Source organism: Podarcis cretensis (genome assembly GCF_951804945.1).
Source record: "Podarcis cretensis genome assembly, chromosome: 11".
Classification (NCBI taxonomy): Eukaryota; Metazoa; Chordata; class Lepidosauria; order Squamata; family Lacertidae; genus Podarcis; species Podarcis cretensis.
Genome location: NC_137180.1, coordinates 1,539,678 through 1,554,820, shown reverse-complemented (window position 1 = coordinate 1,554,820; position 15,143 = coordinate 1,539,678). Strand labels below are relative to the sequence as shown.

The window sequence follows — 15,143 nt, the reverse complement described above, 5'->3', positions numbered from 1 at the left end:
TGATGCTACTGGGAATCTCCTAGTTTTAGTTATAGTTTATTTATTTAGAAACATTTTATCCCACTTTTCATCATCATTGATCCCATGGTGGTGTACAAATGTATTATGGGAAAACAAACAAACATAAAAGCATAATGCATGGGAGAAGCAGAACCAATACTCGATTCAATTAAAATGCATAAAACCATAAAATGCTATAGATGGCTCTATAAAATCACAATACTTAAAAGTCTGGGGAAATACTGTACTTTTCCATGTATAAGACTAGGTTCTTTTACTCAAAAAGAAGGTTTAAAAAGTGGGGGCGTCTTCTACACGGGTAGTGGGTAGCGGTGATGGGTGATTGGTTGCAGCCGCGAGTTGGCTGTGGGAAATTGGTGTGTGATTGGTTGCTGTGTCAAGGGCTGCTGAAGAATGGCCAAAAAATAAAAAAAGCTCAACAACTTTGGGCCATTTTCTGAAATTGCAGTTCCCCAAAATAGGGGGACGTGTTATACACAGAAAAGTACGGTAATTACTGTATTGGCCTGAATATAAGCCTCACTCCCCCCCCCCCCAATTCCAACCATGAAAAGTTAAAGTGCAGCTTATATTCGAGACCTTATGGTATGCAACCAGGAGCGCGGGACAAACAGTGCCAGGAGAGTGGCAAAGCAGTGCCTGCCCCTTGCGTAGTCCCCTGTCCTCTCCCCCAAGGCCAGGAAGGGAGAGAGCGAGAAAGGGAAAAGGCCTCCGGCAACACAGCTCGGCTCCCCACAAGCCCCCGGCCACGTATGCAGCCAGGAGTGAGAGGAATGGAGCAGCTTATATTCAGATTTTTTTGGGGGGGTTCCCTCCCCCCTTCAATTTTAAAGGTGTGGCTTATATTCAAGCAGCTGACAAAAGGATAACCGCACAAGCACCAGCTGAACTTCCAAATGGGGGGCCATTCGGGGCACTATCACCGAGAAAGCCCGTTTAAAATGTCATAGTATAAAAATGAATCAGCCCTAGTTGCTGTTGAATCAGCACTGTTGTAAGCCACCACCACGACTTGGTTATATAGCAGTTTACAATACGTACACTAAAATAAATTAGAATAAAAAAGGTATTGTAGTTTTCTCATTCTGCTTTTGTTTATTAGGATATGAGCCAATATAATATATGCTGATAAGAATAGAACTCCACAGTTAATTATGTGAGTCTAAGAAAACAATTAGACAATCTCCAGATACAACCAAGACACCAGAACTATCCTTAAAAGTTCACATGCCAGTGAAAACCACCTCCTACATGGGGGGGGGGGGACCAATGCAAAAAGAGCAAAGAGGAAGCCATCAAATTATGCATGTGTCAGGGACTCAGCGGGAGCGCAGGGAGGGGAGGAGATGGAGAGCGAGGGGGAGCAATCCGAGGGCAGCGTAGGAGAAGATGACAGCAGCCCGAGAGATTCCATGAGCCTCTCCAGCGAATCGGAAGATTCTCAGAAGGGGGCGCCTATGGCCAGGGCAAGGGGGGACCCAAGGGGGACACCCCAGAAGCACACCCCAGAAGCAAGGGGCCAGCGGGGACTCCCAGAGCAGCAGTTGGAAATCAGGACCAGCTTCCCCACCAGAGCGTAGTGGGGGGGAGGAGTCCCAGGTATCAGGGCCAACGTATTCACCACCAGCGAGAGAAGATGAGGCAGGGTTGGCCACGCCTCCATCGGAGAGCGAGGGAACGGTCAAGAGGAAAGTTGCCGGCTGGGCGCGCGCGCCAAGTTCAAATGTACAGGCGAGCGGCACAGAGGGTAGCCCGGATAGGGAACCAGGTCCTAAAGCCCGCCGGAAGGAGGGGGAGGAATCAGGGGGGTCAGCGTCAGAGGAGTCCAGAAAGGATGAAACCCTAGTGGGCAGGAGGGCCCAGAGGAGAAAGGAACTTAGGAAGAGGTGGAGCAAAGCGAGAGTCTTAAACTGGTGTGGAAGGGGCGGAGACTCAGACGGGACTTCGCCGGTCTAGGCTTTAAGACGTAGAGCTGCGCGCTGCGGCTTTGAAATGGAAACTAAACCTCAATAAAGACTTTTGTACATAACGACAGCCTGGCGTTGGTCCTCTGTGAGCTGGGACCTAGAGGCAGCTCTGACAGCATGTTATCCAGGAAATTCATTGTTGGTTATCATGGTAGGAAAAACCAACACCACAAGTGTTATGTACTGAAGTTCTCACCCTGGACCAGCAGGGGGATACTGTAGATAGTTTTGCAAATGAAGGATCGAAAGTGACGTTCAGTGATTGGATAGTTTGTATGCAAATGAAGGATCGAAAGTGACGTTCAGTGATTGGCTAGTTACAGAAAATGGTTACTGTTGCGTTCTAGTGGAGCTCTTTATAAGCAGGCTGACTGAGCTCCTAAGTTCAGTTCTGTTCCAGCTTACAAATAAAGAGCTGCTTTGGAAGAATTGCTGTGTCGTCTGATATGTTCGCCCACAACTTAACACTGGCGACGAAGGTGGGATTGATGGACATCAGAGCACAGCCAGATGCAGCCATCCTCTGAACTGAGCTGAATCACTGAGCTGAATCACTGAGCAAAAACACTGAACAGAAGCAATTCAGAGCTGACTGTTCTGGCTAGAGCACTGTGTTCCATCCATCGCCCTTCACGCCGGCATCGGAATCATGGCTTCACTTGTGCCTCTACCACCGTTTGCACCAGCCTCTGAATCATGGGACTCCTACTTCGCTTGGTTTGACTGCTACCTCCAAGCCAACGAGCTGACAGCAGTATCAAAGGAACGGAAGCGGGGCCTATTCCTCAGCCTCTGTGGGCCTGAGGTGTTTGAGACGGCCCAAGCATTGGTTGCACCTGAAGCAGTCTAGGCAACACCATGGGACATGATCCAAGAGAAGCTCCGCAACCACTACGCACCAAAGCCGTCCAACATTGCTGCCCGCCATGCGTTCTACCACCGGAACCAGGCAGAGGGGGAGTCAATCAACAACTACACCACTGCCCTCCGACAGGCTGCAATGCACTGCAAGTTCCGAGACTTAGACGATGCCCTGATGGATCGAATCGTCTGCGGGGTCCGGGACATCCATCTGCAACAGCGTCTCCTCGCCAAGCCAGACCTCACGCTGCAGAAAGCCATTGAGGAGGCTGTGGCCTCAGAAGCTGCTGAATGCTCCGCCCAGGAGATCCGCAAGGCCAGCAGCCCGCGTCTTGCTAGGAAGCCAGTTCCAGTACATCACGAAGAGGCCAGCAGTGACGGGGCATTCTCCAGTGAAGACGATGACGTGCACCAGACAAAGCAGGAGCACGGGAAGTTCAAACAGAAGTCCAAGGGCCAATCGGAATGTGCCGGCTGTGGAGGCAACCATTCCTGTGCCAAGTGCCAATTCAGAGACGCCATCTGTCAGAAGTGTTCCAGAAGGGGCCACATCGCTAAGGTCTGGCGATCGGCTCTGTCCAACAACCCCCCTTCACCGACTCGCAAGTCCAGGTCTTCAATCCAGTCTGCCAAGGAAAGCTGTTTCGCTCTCACCAACTGCAGCTGCCCGTCTGGAACCACGATTGGCCAAACTGACTCGCCTACGTGATGCAAGCAGAACGTCACGGTGCTCATTGAAGGAGCTCCGTGTGACATGGAGATCAACACCGGGTCTGCCCTGTCCATCGTGTCTTGGAGCACCATCAAAAGACTGGTACCCAGAGTGTCCAAAAGGCAACTCGACTCTCACCACGTACACCTGAGAGACTACCAAGGAAACGACCTTCCCGTGGTAGGCGTTGGCCGGTTCCGAATCGCCTTCAAGGATTTTTCGGGCCTGCTCTGACTGGTGGTGGTCAAAGGTCAGCGGCCAAGCCTCCTAGGGCTAGACTGATTTGATGCTCTCGGCCTGGAAGTCACCGGCATCAACTGCATCTCTAACACAGAGACTGAGGGTCTGGTCAAGACTTTGCCAAGGTTTTTGATGGCACTTTGGGGCAATATACAGGTACGCCCATCTCCTTTAGCCTTGATCCGTAAGTCGCCCCCATCAAGTTAAAGCCACGCCGGGTTTCCTTTGCTCTCAAGGCGAAGGTGGACGAACAACTGGACAAGCTGATCGCCCAAGGAGTTTTGGAGCCGGTTGACTGTGGAGAATCTCCTGCAAGGGCTTCCAGGTGTGGTGCTGTCTTTCGACGGCGTCTTGGTGTCCACAGACTCACACGAGCAGCTGTTTGAGTGCCTCTGTGCCAGGCTGACCAGGTTCCAGGAGGCTGGGCTCAAGGTAAAGAGGGAGAAGTGCCAGATCGCTGTTCCACAGGTGGAGTTCCTGGGCTATCTTATCGACGCCTCCGGCCTTCACCCGACCACATCCAAGATCCGCGCTATCCAGCAGGCCCCCATCCTAAAGAACAAGACGGAGTTACAGGCGTTCCAGGGACTGCTGAACTTTTATAACATGTTCCTGCCCCACAAAGCCACGGTGGCTGAGCCTCTTCACCGACTCCTCAGCATGAAGACACCTTGGTCCTGGGGTCATCGGGAGACGGCAGCCTTCAACGCGGTCAAGGCTTTCCTTTCATCGGACCGTGTGCTGGTACAGTACAGTGAAGCCAGGCCGCTGGTCCTTGCCTGCGACGCCTCACCTTTTGGCATCGGTGCTGTCCTTAGTCACTGTTTTCCAGACGGAAGAGAAGCACCACTCGCCTACTTTTCCAGGACGCTATCTCTGACGGAACGGAATTACAGCCAGCTCGACAAGGAGGCACTGGCACTTGTGGCTGGAATGAAGAGGTTCCATGAATACCTGTCTGGCAGGACTTTTGACCTCATCACTGACCAAAAGCCGCTCCTGGGCCTCCTCGCCGGTGATCGTCCAACTCCACCGGTCCTCTCGCCGCGCATGCTGCGATGGACTGTTTTCCTGGCTGCCTACCACTACCGGCTCGTTCATCACCCGGGGAAATTGATGGGTAATGCCGACGCCCTCAGCCGTTGCCCTCTTCCAGCATTTGTGGAAGACCCGGCTCCTGCTCTATCGCTCCTCCTGATTGAGGATCTTCCGGCAGCGACTGTATCGGCTGCCACTGTGGCCTCCGCATCTGCCCAGGATCGCACCATCAGCCGTGTGCTCAACTGGGTGTGGAGGGGGTGGCCACAAGGGCCTTTTGCATTGGAGTTCCAACCGTTCGCAACCAGACAACATGAACTCTTGGCTCATCGCGGCTGTCTGCTGTGGGGAGACCGCGTCGTGATTCCCCAAAGACTCCATCAACGTGTCCTGGAGGCTCTGAACGTTGGCCACCCGGGAATCGTCAAAATGAAGGCGTTGACTCGGTGTTATGTCTTGTGGCCTAACATGGACGATGCCATCACTGCCTGGGTGTCCGCCTGTCAAGTGTGCCAAGAATCGAGGCCTGGTCGAGGGTGCACATCGATCTGGCCAGCCCCTTTCACGGCCGGACCTTTATGGTAGTGGTGGACGCCTATTCCAAATGGCTGGAGGTGGCCCTGATGCCCTCCACCACTACCGAGGCCGTCATGTGGGTGCTGTGAGGCCTCTTTGCGACGCATGGGTGTCCTGATGTCCTTGTCTCCGACAATGGACCGCAGTTCATGTCAGGCACTTTTGAGCGGTATCTTTTGGGACTGGGCATCCGCCATGCCCTAACAGCACCATTTCATCCATTCAGCAACGGGCAAGCGAAGAGAATGGTGCGCTCAGCAAAAGAGGCACTGGCGCGCCTGGACCAGGGAGATTGGCACGAGCGGGTCACCAAATACTTGTTTGTGCAACACATCACCCCTCATGCAGCCACAGGGCGGAGTCCTGCTGAACTGCTTATGGGCCGCCGCCTCAGGTCAGCGCTCGACCGGCTGCACCCGGACTTTGCTGTGGCTGAACCAGGTCTTTGCCCGGAACTATGTGGGGGACATTCCTTGGGTGCCAGTCACAGTAGTGGGAGTCACTGGACCTCGCTCGTACCAGGTGGCACTCGAAGACGGACGCTTGTGGCACCAGCACATAGACCAGCTTAGGTGCAGGGCTGGGGACTTGGACACTACCGTGGTGCCCCCAACTGCGCTCGTGGCTCCAGAAGAGACACTTACAGATGGTGAGGCTCCACCTACACCTCTCTCACAAACTGCCAGCGTGGAGCCGAACCAAGCCACTTCAGAGGGTTTGCCAGACTTACCACAGGCTCAGACCACTTCACTTGCGGAGGCTCCACCCACAGCAGCGGATCCAGGGGACTTGGTTTCAAAGCCACCTAGGGTCGCATCACAGCCTCAGCAAGAATTGTGTGGCCCCCCCCCCCCCCGGACTTGGCTACCAGTCCCCGGCGGTCTGGCAGAGTTTCCAAGCGCCCAACTTATATAAAGGACTATGTTGTTGGACATGTATCACTGTTGGTCTAAGTATGGGAAATGTAACCGATATGCTTTTGTGCCTAATTGAACCATTACGCATAGTGCTGTATATAAGGAAACCATTACGATTGTAACTAACGCCTTATCTCGGTGGGGAGGGGTGTTATGTACTGAAGTTCTCTCCCTTGACTAGCAGGGGGATACTGTAGATAGTTATGCAAATGAAGGATCGAAAGTGACGTTCAGTGATTGGATAGTTACAGAAAATGGTTACTGTTGCGTTCTAGTGGAGCTCTTTATAAGCAGGCTGACTGAGCTCCTCAGTTCAGTTCTGTTCCAGCTTACAAATAAAGAGCTGCTTTGGAAGAATCTCTGTGTCGTCTGATATGTTCGCCCACAACTTAACAACAAGAGTTGAGTAATTGCTTTCTGTGCAAGAAATCATAATAATAAAAATATTTATTATTATTATTATTATTATTATTATTATTATTATTAATAATACCCTGCCCTCCCCGGCCAAAATCAGGCTCTGAGTAGCTAACATCAATTATATAACACATCAAGATAAAATCAAACAATCAATTAAAATGCATCCTAGAATCAAATCAGAATCAGAGTAAAATCTAATCAGATAGCAACCCGCAGATTAGGCTTGGGGACCTTAAATGTTCACCAGGCCCAACTGCTTATACTGAACTTATATTAGCCTGTGAGAAAAAGTTGGAAGGTCACTTTCATACAAGTTCTTATGGGGGAAAGGGGAGTCAGACTGAACCCCAACCAAAGGCCTGGCGGAACAGCTCCATCTTGCAGGCCCTGCGGAAAGATGTCAAGTCCTGCAGGGCCCTGGCCTCTTGTGACAGAGTGTTCCACCAGGGTGGGGCCACGGCCAAAAAGGCCTAGGCCCTGGTCAAGGCCAGTCTAATCTCTTTGAGGCCCGGGACCTCCAAGATGTTATTATTTGCAGACTGTAAGGTCCTCCGTGGGGCATACCAGCAGAGGCGGTCCCGTAGGTACGAGGGTCCTAGGCCGTATAGGGCTTTAAAGGTTAAAACCAGCACCTTAAACCTGATCCTGTACTCCACTGGGAGCCAGTGCAGCTGGTATAGCACTGGGTGAATGTGATCCCGCGGCGAGGACCCCGTAAGGAGCCTCACCGCAGCATTCTGCACCCGCTGGAGTTTCTGGGTCAGCTTCAAGGGCAGCCCCACGTAGAGTGAATTACAATAATCAAGCCTTGGGGTGACTGTCCTATGGATCACGGTGGCAAGATCAGGGCAAGAGAGGGACCAACTATAGCATGGCGGAGATGGAAAAATGCCCCTTTGATGGGCACACTATGCTAATTAGCCAAAGGTAAATCCCATTGTTTATATTAAAATTGTCCCACAAAGAATGTTTAAAAAGTACTATGATCAAGACTCCCCAAAACACAACATTGTAATTAGACTCCAACAGGGCCATCCCAGCTGGAAATTCTTTAGTACAATTTCTCTTTGATTCTCTTAACTCCTGCTTGTCATTCTCAGATAACTGATGGAAAAGATAGGGACGGCCAAATATAATGGAGGAGCTGCCTTAAATGGGTTGGTGTGCTTCCACAGTCTTCAAAAGCCAAAGAGGAGTACTGCCTTACCAGGAGCTAAATGTCAGGATCAATGGATGTCTTGGCACAGGAGTTAAAAAGACTTGCTCTTCCTTTTCATCTGACACTGTTCTCCTTTTAATCTGACAGCCTGAATTCAAATTCAAAGTGGAATTTGAATCCATTGCCTTGCTGACAATTTCATTTTCCAGAAGGTGGAAAAAGCAACAAGGAGATCATCTTCTTGGACCTGGTTCTCACCAACAGGGAAGAACTGATCACCAAAGTGGAAGTATCGTATTTTTTGCACCATAGGGCGCACCTAGTTTTCAGACAGGGAAATCAATAAAAAAAATATTCCCCCCCCCAGCCCCAAAGAGCAGTGTACAGGCTGCGCACAACCTCTCCCTGCCGGAGGGGTTGCGGGCGGCTATGGCACAAGCCAAGGCAGCGAGCGGGATGGATCTTGCTCACTGCTTTGGCTTCCTCTTTACCCCCACACAGGGGACGCGGGTGGTGCTGTGGGTTAAACCACAGAGCATAGGGCTTGCCGATCAGAAGGTCGGCAGTTCGAATCCCCGCAACGGGGTGAGCTCCCGTTGCTCAGTCCCTGCTCCTGCCAACCTAGCAGTTCGAAAGCACATCAAAGTACAAGCAGATAAATAGGTACCGCTCGGCGGGAAGGTAAACGGTGTTTCCATGTGCTGCTCTGGTCCGCCAGAAGCGGCTTAGTCCTGCTGGCCACATGACCCAGAAGCTGTACGCCGGCTCCCTCGGCCAATAAAGTGAGATGAGCGCCGCAACCCCAGAGTCGGTCATGACTGGACCTAATGGTCAGGGGTACCTTTACCTTTACCTTCAGCCCCACGCAACCTCTCCCTGCCGGGAGAGGCTGCGTGGAGCTAAAGAAGCCACAGCCCCGTGCAGCCTCTCCCTGCAGGAGGCGTTGCGCGCGGCTATGGCACAAGCCAGGTGAATCTGATTTCAGAGTGACAGGAGATATCAAGATTGTCCAGAGAAGAGAGAAAAGCAGCAGGAGGAGAGCTAAATAATGAATTTATGTAAATGGAAGCTGAGAAAGAAGGAGCCATAAGAACACGAAAACTTCTGAAGCAGTCCTTCAGGGAAGATCAAAATCCAGGCATCTGTTAGCTGTAAAAAGCTGACCTGAAGACATTGTGGTATCCTCAGAGAGTGGCAACTAATTTAGCCTTTTCTGTTCTGAATCTTCAGCAGTTTAATCTGACCATTTGTGTCCCTTCTTTTTCTCTTTTGGCTAGAGAGATGGAATAAGTTAACATTTGAACTTTCAGTCAGAAATATAAAAGTTCCCTCAAGTATTCTGAGCTACACCTGCATTTGGAGTGTCCCATTTGTGCTGGTTTCACAAATCCCTGGTTTAATATTTCTGAGATATTAAGCGGAATATAAATGTGTTAAAAATAAACAAATAAATAAATAAATAAGTTGTATTATTTGTTTATTTTAGGCATTTATTTTAGGCTATTTTAGCTGAGAAGTTCCCAGAGCTTGTGTTACATTCAAACACAAAATCACTTTTTAAAACACAATTAAAGCAGTATTCATAGAATCATAGCATTGTAGAGCTGGAAGGGGCCACAAGGGTCATTTAGTCCAATTCCCTGCAATGCAGGAAACCTTTTGCCCAATGTAGGGCAAAGAGAACAGTCTTCCATTTGAGCTGCAATGAGCACCAAGACTGTCCTGCTTTCAAAGAGGCTTCTGAGAGTCAGGTGCACCAATTAAGAAAAACTGACATCCGACAAACCTTTTATCTGGAAGCATCTATACATTAACTCAAAACTTAATAAATAAAAGTCTATTCAATAGTTCTGGTAAAAATCTTTCTAACAAATGCTCACTCAATATTGAAATATTTTGCAGCATAATTTACAAAGTCCTTTTTTATTTTAGAAATGTTTATAAATATTACAATCTATTTATAAATCATAATGCTGGCTTTATTATTTCAGTATGTTGCCTGGACAAGCAGATGTGCCCATAAACTGGAGGCACACACACAGAAGGACACAAAACACATAATTTCCCCCACAGCTCACATCACTAAACTCTGGAGAAGTAAGTATGGCATAATACACAAGGTCTATTTTGCAAGCTGCCCATCTATTGCAACCTATCTCCAGCACTAGCAAACTGGCAAATCAGCAGATCTCAGATTATATTCCTGACTGGAGAAGAAAACAAAACAAAATCAGTCATGTTTTTAAAACACATCTGCCCATCTAATTTTACTGAACGATTCAGTGCAAGTTTAAGAATAATAAGACAATTTGCCTTGTTATGTTCATTCAGTATTTGAACATCCTTAAGCAATATCCTTAAGGGATGTGGGTGGCGCTGTGGTCTAAACCACAGAGCCTAGGGCTTGCCGATTGGAAGGTTGGCAGTTCGGAGGTAATGCCGTTTACCTTCCCACCGGAGCGGTACCTGTTTATCTACTTGCACTTTGATGTGCTTTCGAACTGCTAGGTTGACAGGAGCAAGGACCAAACAACAGGAACTCACCCCGTTGTGGGATTCAAACCACCGACTTTCTGATTGGCAAGCCCAAGAGGCTCAGTGGTTTAGACCACAGCGCCACCCGCATCGGCTTATATTCGGGACCTTATGCCATCAGCAAAGTGGTGCGGCTCCCCCCCCCCCCCCAGGAAGCAGCCCAGGAGCGTGGCTACTCTCTGCTCCAAAGCCTCCCAAAAGCCGTGGAAATGAAGGGGGGAAGCGGGGGAGCCACACTGCTTTGCTGGCAGCTCCCCCCCCCCTTATCTCCAGTGGCAGGCTGCGCGCCTTTGCCCTGCGCTCCCAGACTGCTCCGGGGGGGGGGAGTTGTGCAGCCCCCAGGAAGCAGCCTGGGAGTGCGGCCGCCCACCGCTCCCCAGCCTCCCCTGAGCTGCCGGAAAGAAGCGGGGAGGTCGCCAGCAAAGCGGTGTGACTCCTCCCCAGGAAGCAGCCTTGGTATTGTGGGGTTCCCCCCCCCTTCATTTTTCAAGGTGCGGCTTAGTTGTGGGTGCAGCTTATATTCGGGCCAATACGGTAACTGGTATAGATTCTGTGCTTCTGACATGGTTGCATACTACTGAGAGATTAATAGGAAACACAACTCTCCTATTTCTACAGGCTTTCCCAGAAGGATGAGTTGACTCAAGGAGGCACCAAATGTCTTTTGGAAAACTGTTTTTACCTGTCTTCTTTTTTGCAATTTTATTGTTTACACCGCTACACTACTTGCTAATGCTTAGTGGTCTATATGGATCAGGCCAGTGGCCCATGTAGTCCAGCACTCGGTGTGCAGTGACCAACCACATGCTGATGGGAGGCCTGCAAGCAGGAACCTGAGTGCAACTCCCGGAACCTGGTCTATGGAGATCACACTGCCTCCAAAAGTGGAGCAGCCACTTACAGCCTTATCCTCCACGGATTTGTCTAATCGTTTATAGCCATTCAAGCTGCTGGCCATCACCACCTCTTGTGCGAGTGAATTCTATAGTCCAGCTACATGCTAAACACTTTCTTTGTCCTGATACTTCCAACATTCAGCCTTCTTGGTGTCCCCACGTTCCAGTATTATGAGAGACAGAGAGAGCACTTTCATCTTACCGCGCAATTCATTCACCTCTATCATGTCTTCTCTTACTCACTTTTCTCTAAACAGAAGTGTTCCGCATGTTGCTGCCATGCCTCACTGGAGAGCTGCTTTTTGAGGCAAGGAGACCTGTCAGGGAACTGCCATCAGTGCCGGAGGGAGAGAGCAAAATCCAGAGGGGTCCCAGAGAGCGTCCCGGGATTGGGAGAGGCAGCCCATCTTCTGGGGAAGAGAATCAGCGTAGCACCAGTGGAGAAGGGGGGCAGATGGGGGAAGCGGCGAGGCGGTCCCATGACTCCTTGCCGGGGACCAGCGGGGAGAGTAGGGGTCCTCCGCTGCCTACGCCCTCCTTGAGCAGAAGGCTTTTGCGCGGAGAGAGTAGGGTGAGACTAGGCGTCAAAGAGCTTCTTTGCTGGAAGAAGTTAAAAAAGGCTGCAATAATTACATATAGGAACTCACTTACCACAGAAAGGTAAGATTGATGCTTCCTGTCCCTCTGCCTCAGCCCACCACTGCCATGTGGCCCCCAAATCGTTGCCCATTCCGGGGGGAATATGGCTCTCGGGTTGAAAAGGATTCTGCATCTTCTCAAGCATTAGAGGCTATGGAGCCCCTGACATGCTTGGTGGGGGGCTGCCCACAGAAGAGCAGTAGCGGCCAGTGTGGTGGGGCACACTCTTCTGACCCTGGCGTTGCCATAGCTTGCCTCAGGTGTGGGGAACCTTTAGCCCTCCAGAGCTTGCGGAATTGCATCTCTCATCAGCCCCAGGAAGCATAGCCAGTGGCCAGGGATACTAGGAAGGGTACCTCTGCAACATTTGAAGGGCCAGAGGCTCCCCACACCTGGCCTACCTGGATGGTACTGAGGAGGAGGAGCCAGGGCCATGTGGATGCGCTGACAGAGCCAACTTGGTTTTCCCACTGGTTCTGCCAAACAGCCCAAACTTCACCACCAACTTGTCCCTCCACAGCAGACAACAACACTTTTGTAGCAGTCAGGTTGCATAACACTTTCAAATACAGTGGTACCTCGGATTACAGACGCTTCAGGTTACAGACTCCGCTAACCCAGAAATAGTACCTCGGGTTAAGAACTTTGCTTCAGGATGAAAACAGAAATTGTGCGGTGGCAGCAGGAGGCCCCATTAGCAAAAGTGTTACCTGAGGTTAAGAACAGTTTCAGGTTAAGAATGGACCTCCAGAACTAATTAAGTTCTTAACCTGAGGTACCACTGTAGAAAGTTAAAAGCTTTAGATCTCATGGAATGTTTTCAACAAAATGGTTCCCCCCACCCCAGACAATTGCTTCTCATCCTTTTTGGATGCTAGGTTGTTATGTAATAATAATAATAATAATAATAATAATAATAATGATGATGATGATGTAGCGAAACATTGGAAAACTCAAGATTTGCCCACGCTGGAAGAATGGCAGATGCAACTGATGGACTACATGGAGCTGGCAGAAATGACTGGCAGAATCCGAGACCTGGGAGAAGAAGCAGTGGAGGAGGATTGGAAGAAATTTAAGGACTATTTACAAAGACACTGTAAACTATATGAATGTTAAGAAGGATGAGAGATTTGAAAACAACAGGGCACCATAAAGTTAGTCGAAAAGAGTATGAGAATGAGTGGATTCTATCAGAATAATAAATTTTGAACAAATAATATGTCAAAATTAGGTATTTAAGATTTAGATTATATTCAAAGTTAGGGACAAGTTATTGAAAATGTGTATAATAAGATTGGAAACAAGGTGACAAATTGCTGGTTTTGGGTATACATTCTGGTGGTATTTTTTCTGCTGCTTTTATTTTTCTCTGTTTGGATTTTAGGATGTTTTGTTGGTTTCACTTTGTGTGTATGTATGTCATAAATAATTTTTTATTCTGCAAAGCATTTTCACCCTTTTCAGACATTTGAAAGGGACTTCTAAAAAAGCATTAGCTAGATGCCAGTGTGCACACAGTAACCTTTCCCTCCCAGCTGAAGGAACCCCCACTTATGTGCATCTGCACATGCACTAGTCTCCCTTTCCAAATGATGCAGCACAGCTGACATGAATCTACACTTTCCCCCTTTTTCTCTTTTTTCTGCATCACTTTACTTCTTTATAGGTAATTCAAATTATTTCAGCAAAATATTAATACTCCCCCCCCAAAAAAAAACCATGTATGTCAGTGTCTGGAGGCCGAGCCCCCTGGAGCAGGCTTGGGTGCTCCTTCATGTGTTTTGTACTGAACAGCTAAAGAGGGCTTTTGAAAACTTTCTTTAAACTTTTTAAACCTGCAGCTGCCTGACAGCAGACTAGTTCCCAAAGCATTTTCGTTAGCTTAGCCCTTGGATGGGATCTAGTCTGCGCTCTTCTTGTATGGCTTAAGCAGAGCTGATGGGGTTTTCCCCGGGGAAGCTGCCAGGGGGTCCCTGAGGCGCCTTGGGGCGGCTTTCTCCCCGGCTTCGAGCAGACGTCTCTCTCTTCTGGGAGGCTTCGCAAGGGGGAAGAAGCGAGAGGTCGGTCCCTTCCTCTGCCATCTTTGAGCCGGAGAGGCAGAGCGGGAACCGGGAGCATCTCCTTACCTTCCCCGCTCAGGGTCCACGGCAGGGTCGCCGGCTCGGACGCGTAGCCACAGGCGCTGCCGCCGTCGAAGGCGCACGAGCCGGCGGGCGGGAGGCGCAGGGCTCCGGAGACGCGCAAGGCTGCGGGGACAAAGCGAGCGCGCTCAGTCGGCGGGAGGAGCCCGGAGGAGCCCCAGCGCGGCCCGGGAGAGAGCGGCGGCGGCGGCGGCGGCCGGGCCGGCTCTCTCGCACCTGCTTACCTTGCACCGCGAGGAGACCCAGCAGCAGCAGCATCGCGTCCCTCGGAGGAAGGAGAGGCGCGGCGGCGGCGGCGGCGGCGGCGAGGAAAGGCTGGCCCGCCCCGAGGCGCCGAGGGGAAGCGGCGTTAAAAGGCCGGCGGGCGGGCGGGCGGGCTGGAGGGGGCGGAGGAGGGAAGAGGGCTGAGCTTGGCTCGGCGGCGGCGGCGGGAGGAGGAAGGCGGCCCGCCAGCCCAGCAGCTGCTGCTGCCCGGCCGGCGGCGAGGCGCCCGCCCAGGGACGGAGGCCCTGCCCAGGTCTCCCTGGGGGCTGCGCAGCCCCGGGCCGGAGTCCAGCTGCCTGTCCAGCACGCCCCCCGCCCCCCGCCAGTGCCCCAGAAGTGTGGGGTCGACGCGGGGCTGGGAATGGCAGCACTTCCCGGAGGAAACGCCACAGCCCGGGCGGGCGGGGGCTCGGAGGACTTGCAGCCCGGCTTGGCCTGCGGGGAGGGGGGGCCTTCCACGCCACTTCATGGGGCCGCTTGTTCGAGAGCATCATCTCGGTTTCATGCCTTTCTTTTCAACCTTTGCAGAGTCTGCTATGTACTGAAGTTCTCACCCTGGGCCAGCAGGGGGATACTGTAGATAGTTTTCACTCAGGTCCACATATGCAAATAAGGGATTGAAAGTGGCGTTCAGTGATTGGATAGTTACAGAAAATGGTTACTGTTGCGTTGTGGTGGAGCTCTATAGAAGCAGGCTGGCTGAACCCTTCAGTTCAGTTCAGTTCTGGCCTGTGAATAAACAAGAGCTGTTTGA

The 15,143-nt window shown here is 51.0% G+C and overlaps 1 protein-coding gene across 7 annotated transcripts in view; it reads right to left on the bottom strand.

The window, feature by feature from the left end:
• MAMDC2 (MAM domain containing 2) overlaps positions 1-14,477 on the bottom strand; it is an 81,267-nt gene extending 66,790 nt beyond the window's left edge. For 4 of the 7 annotated variants that reach the window (XM_079996085.1, XM_079996088.1, XM_079996089.1 and 1 more), the window contains exons 1-2: positions 14,350-14,477; positions 14,111-14,230 (exon numbers count right to left, since the gene is read on the bottom strand). In XM_079996085.1, the coding sequence (XP_079852211.1) occupies positions 14,111-14,230; positions 14,350-14,383 (154 nt within the window). In that variant the 5' untranslated portion in view covers positions 14,384-14,477. Of the gene's footprint in view, positions 1-9,075; positions 9,353-14,110; positions 14,231-14,349 lie in introns of those variants that run through there. The other 3 variants (XM_079996090.1, XM_079996084.1, XM_079996086.1) reach the window with 3 other exon arrangements.
• Between the last annotated feature and the right edge of the window lie 666 nt (positions 14,478-15,143).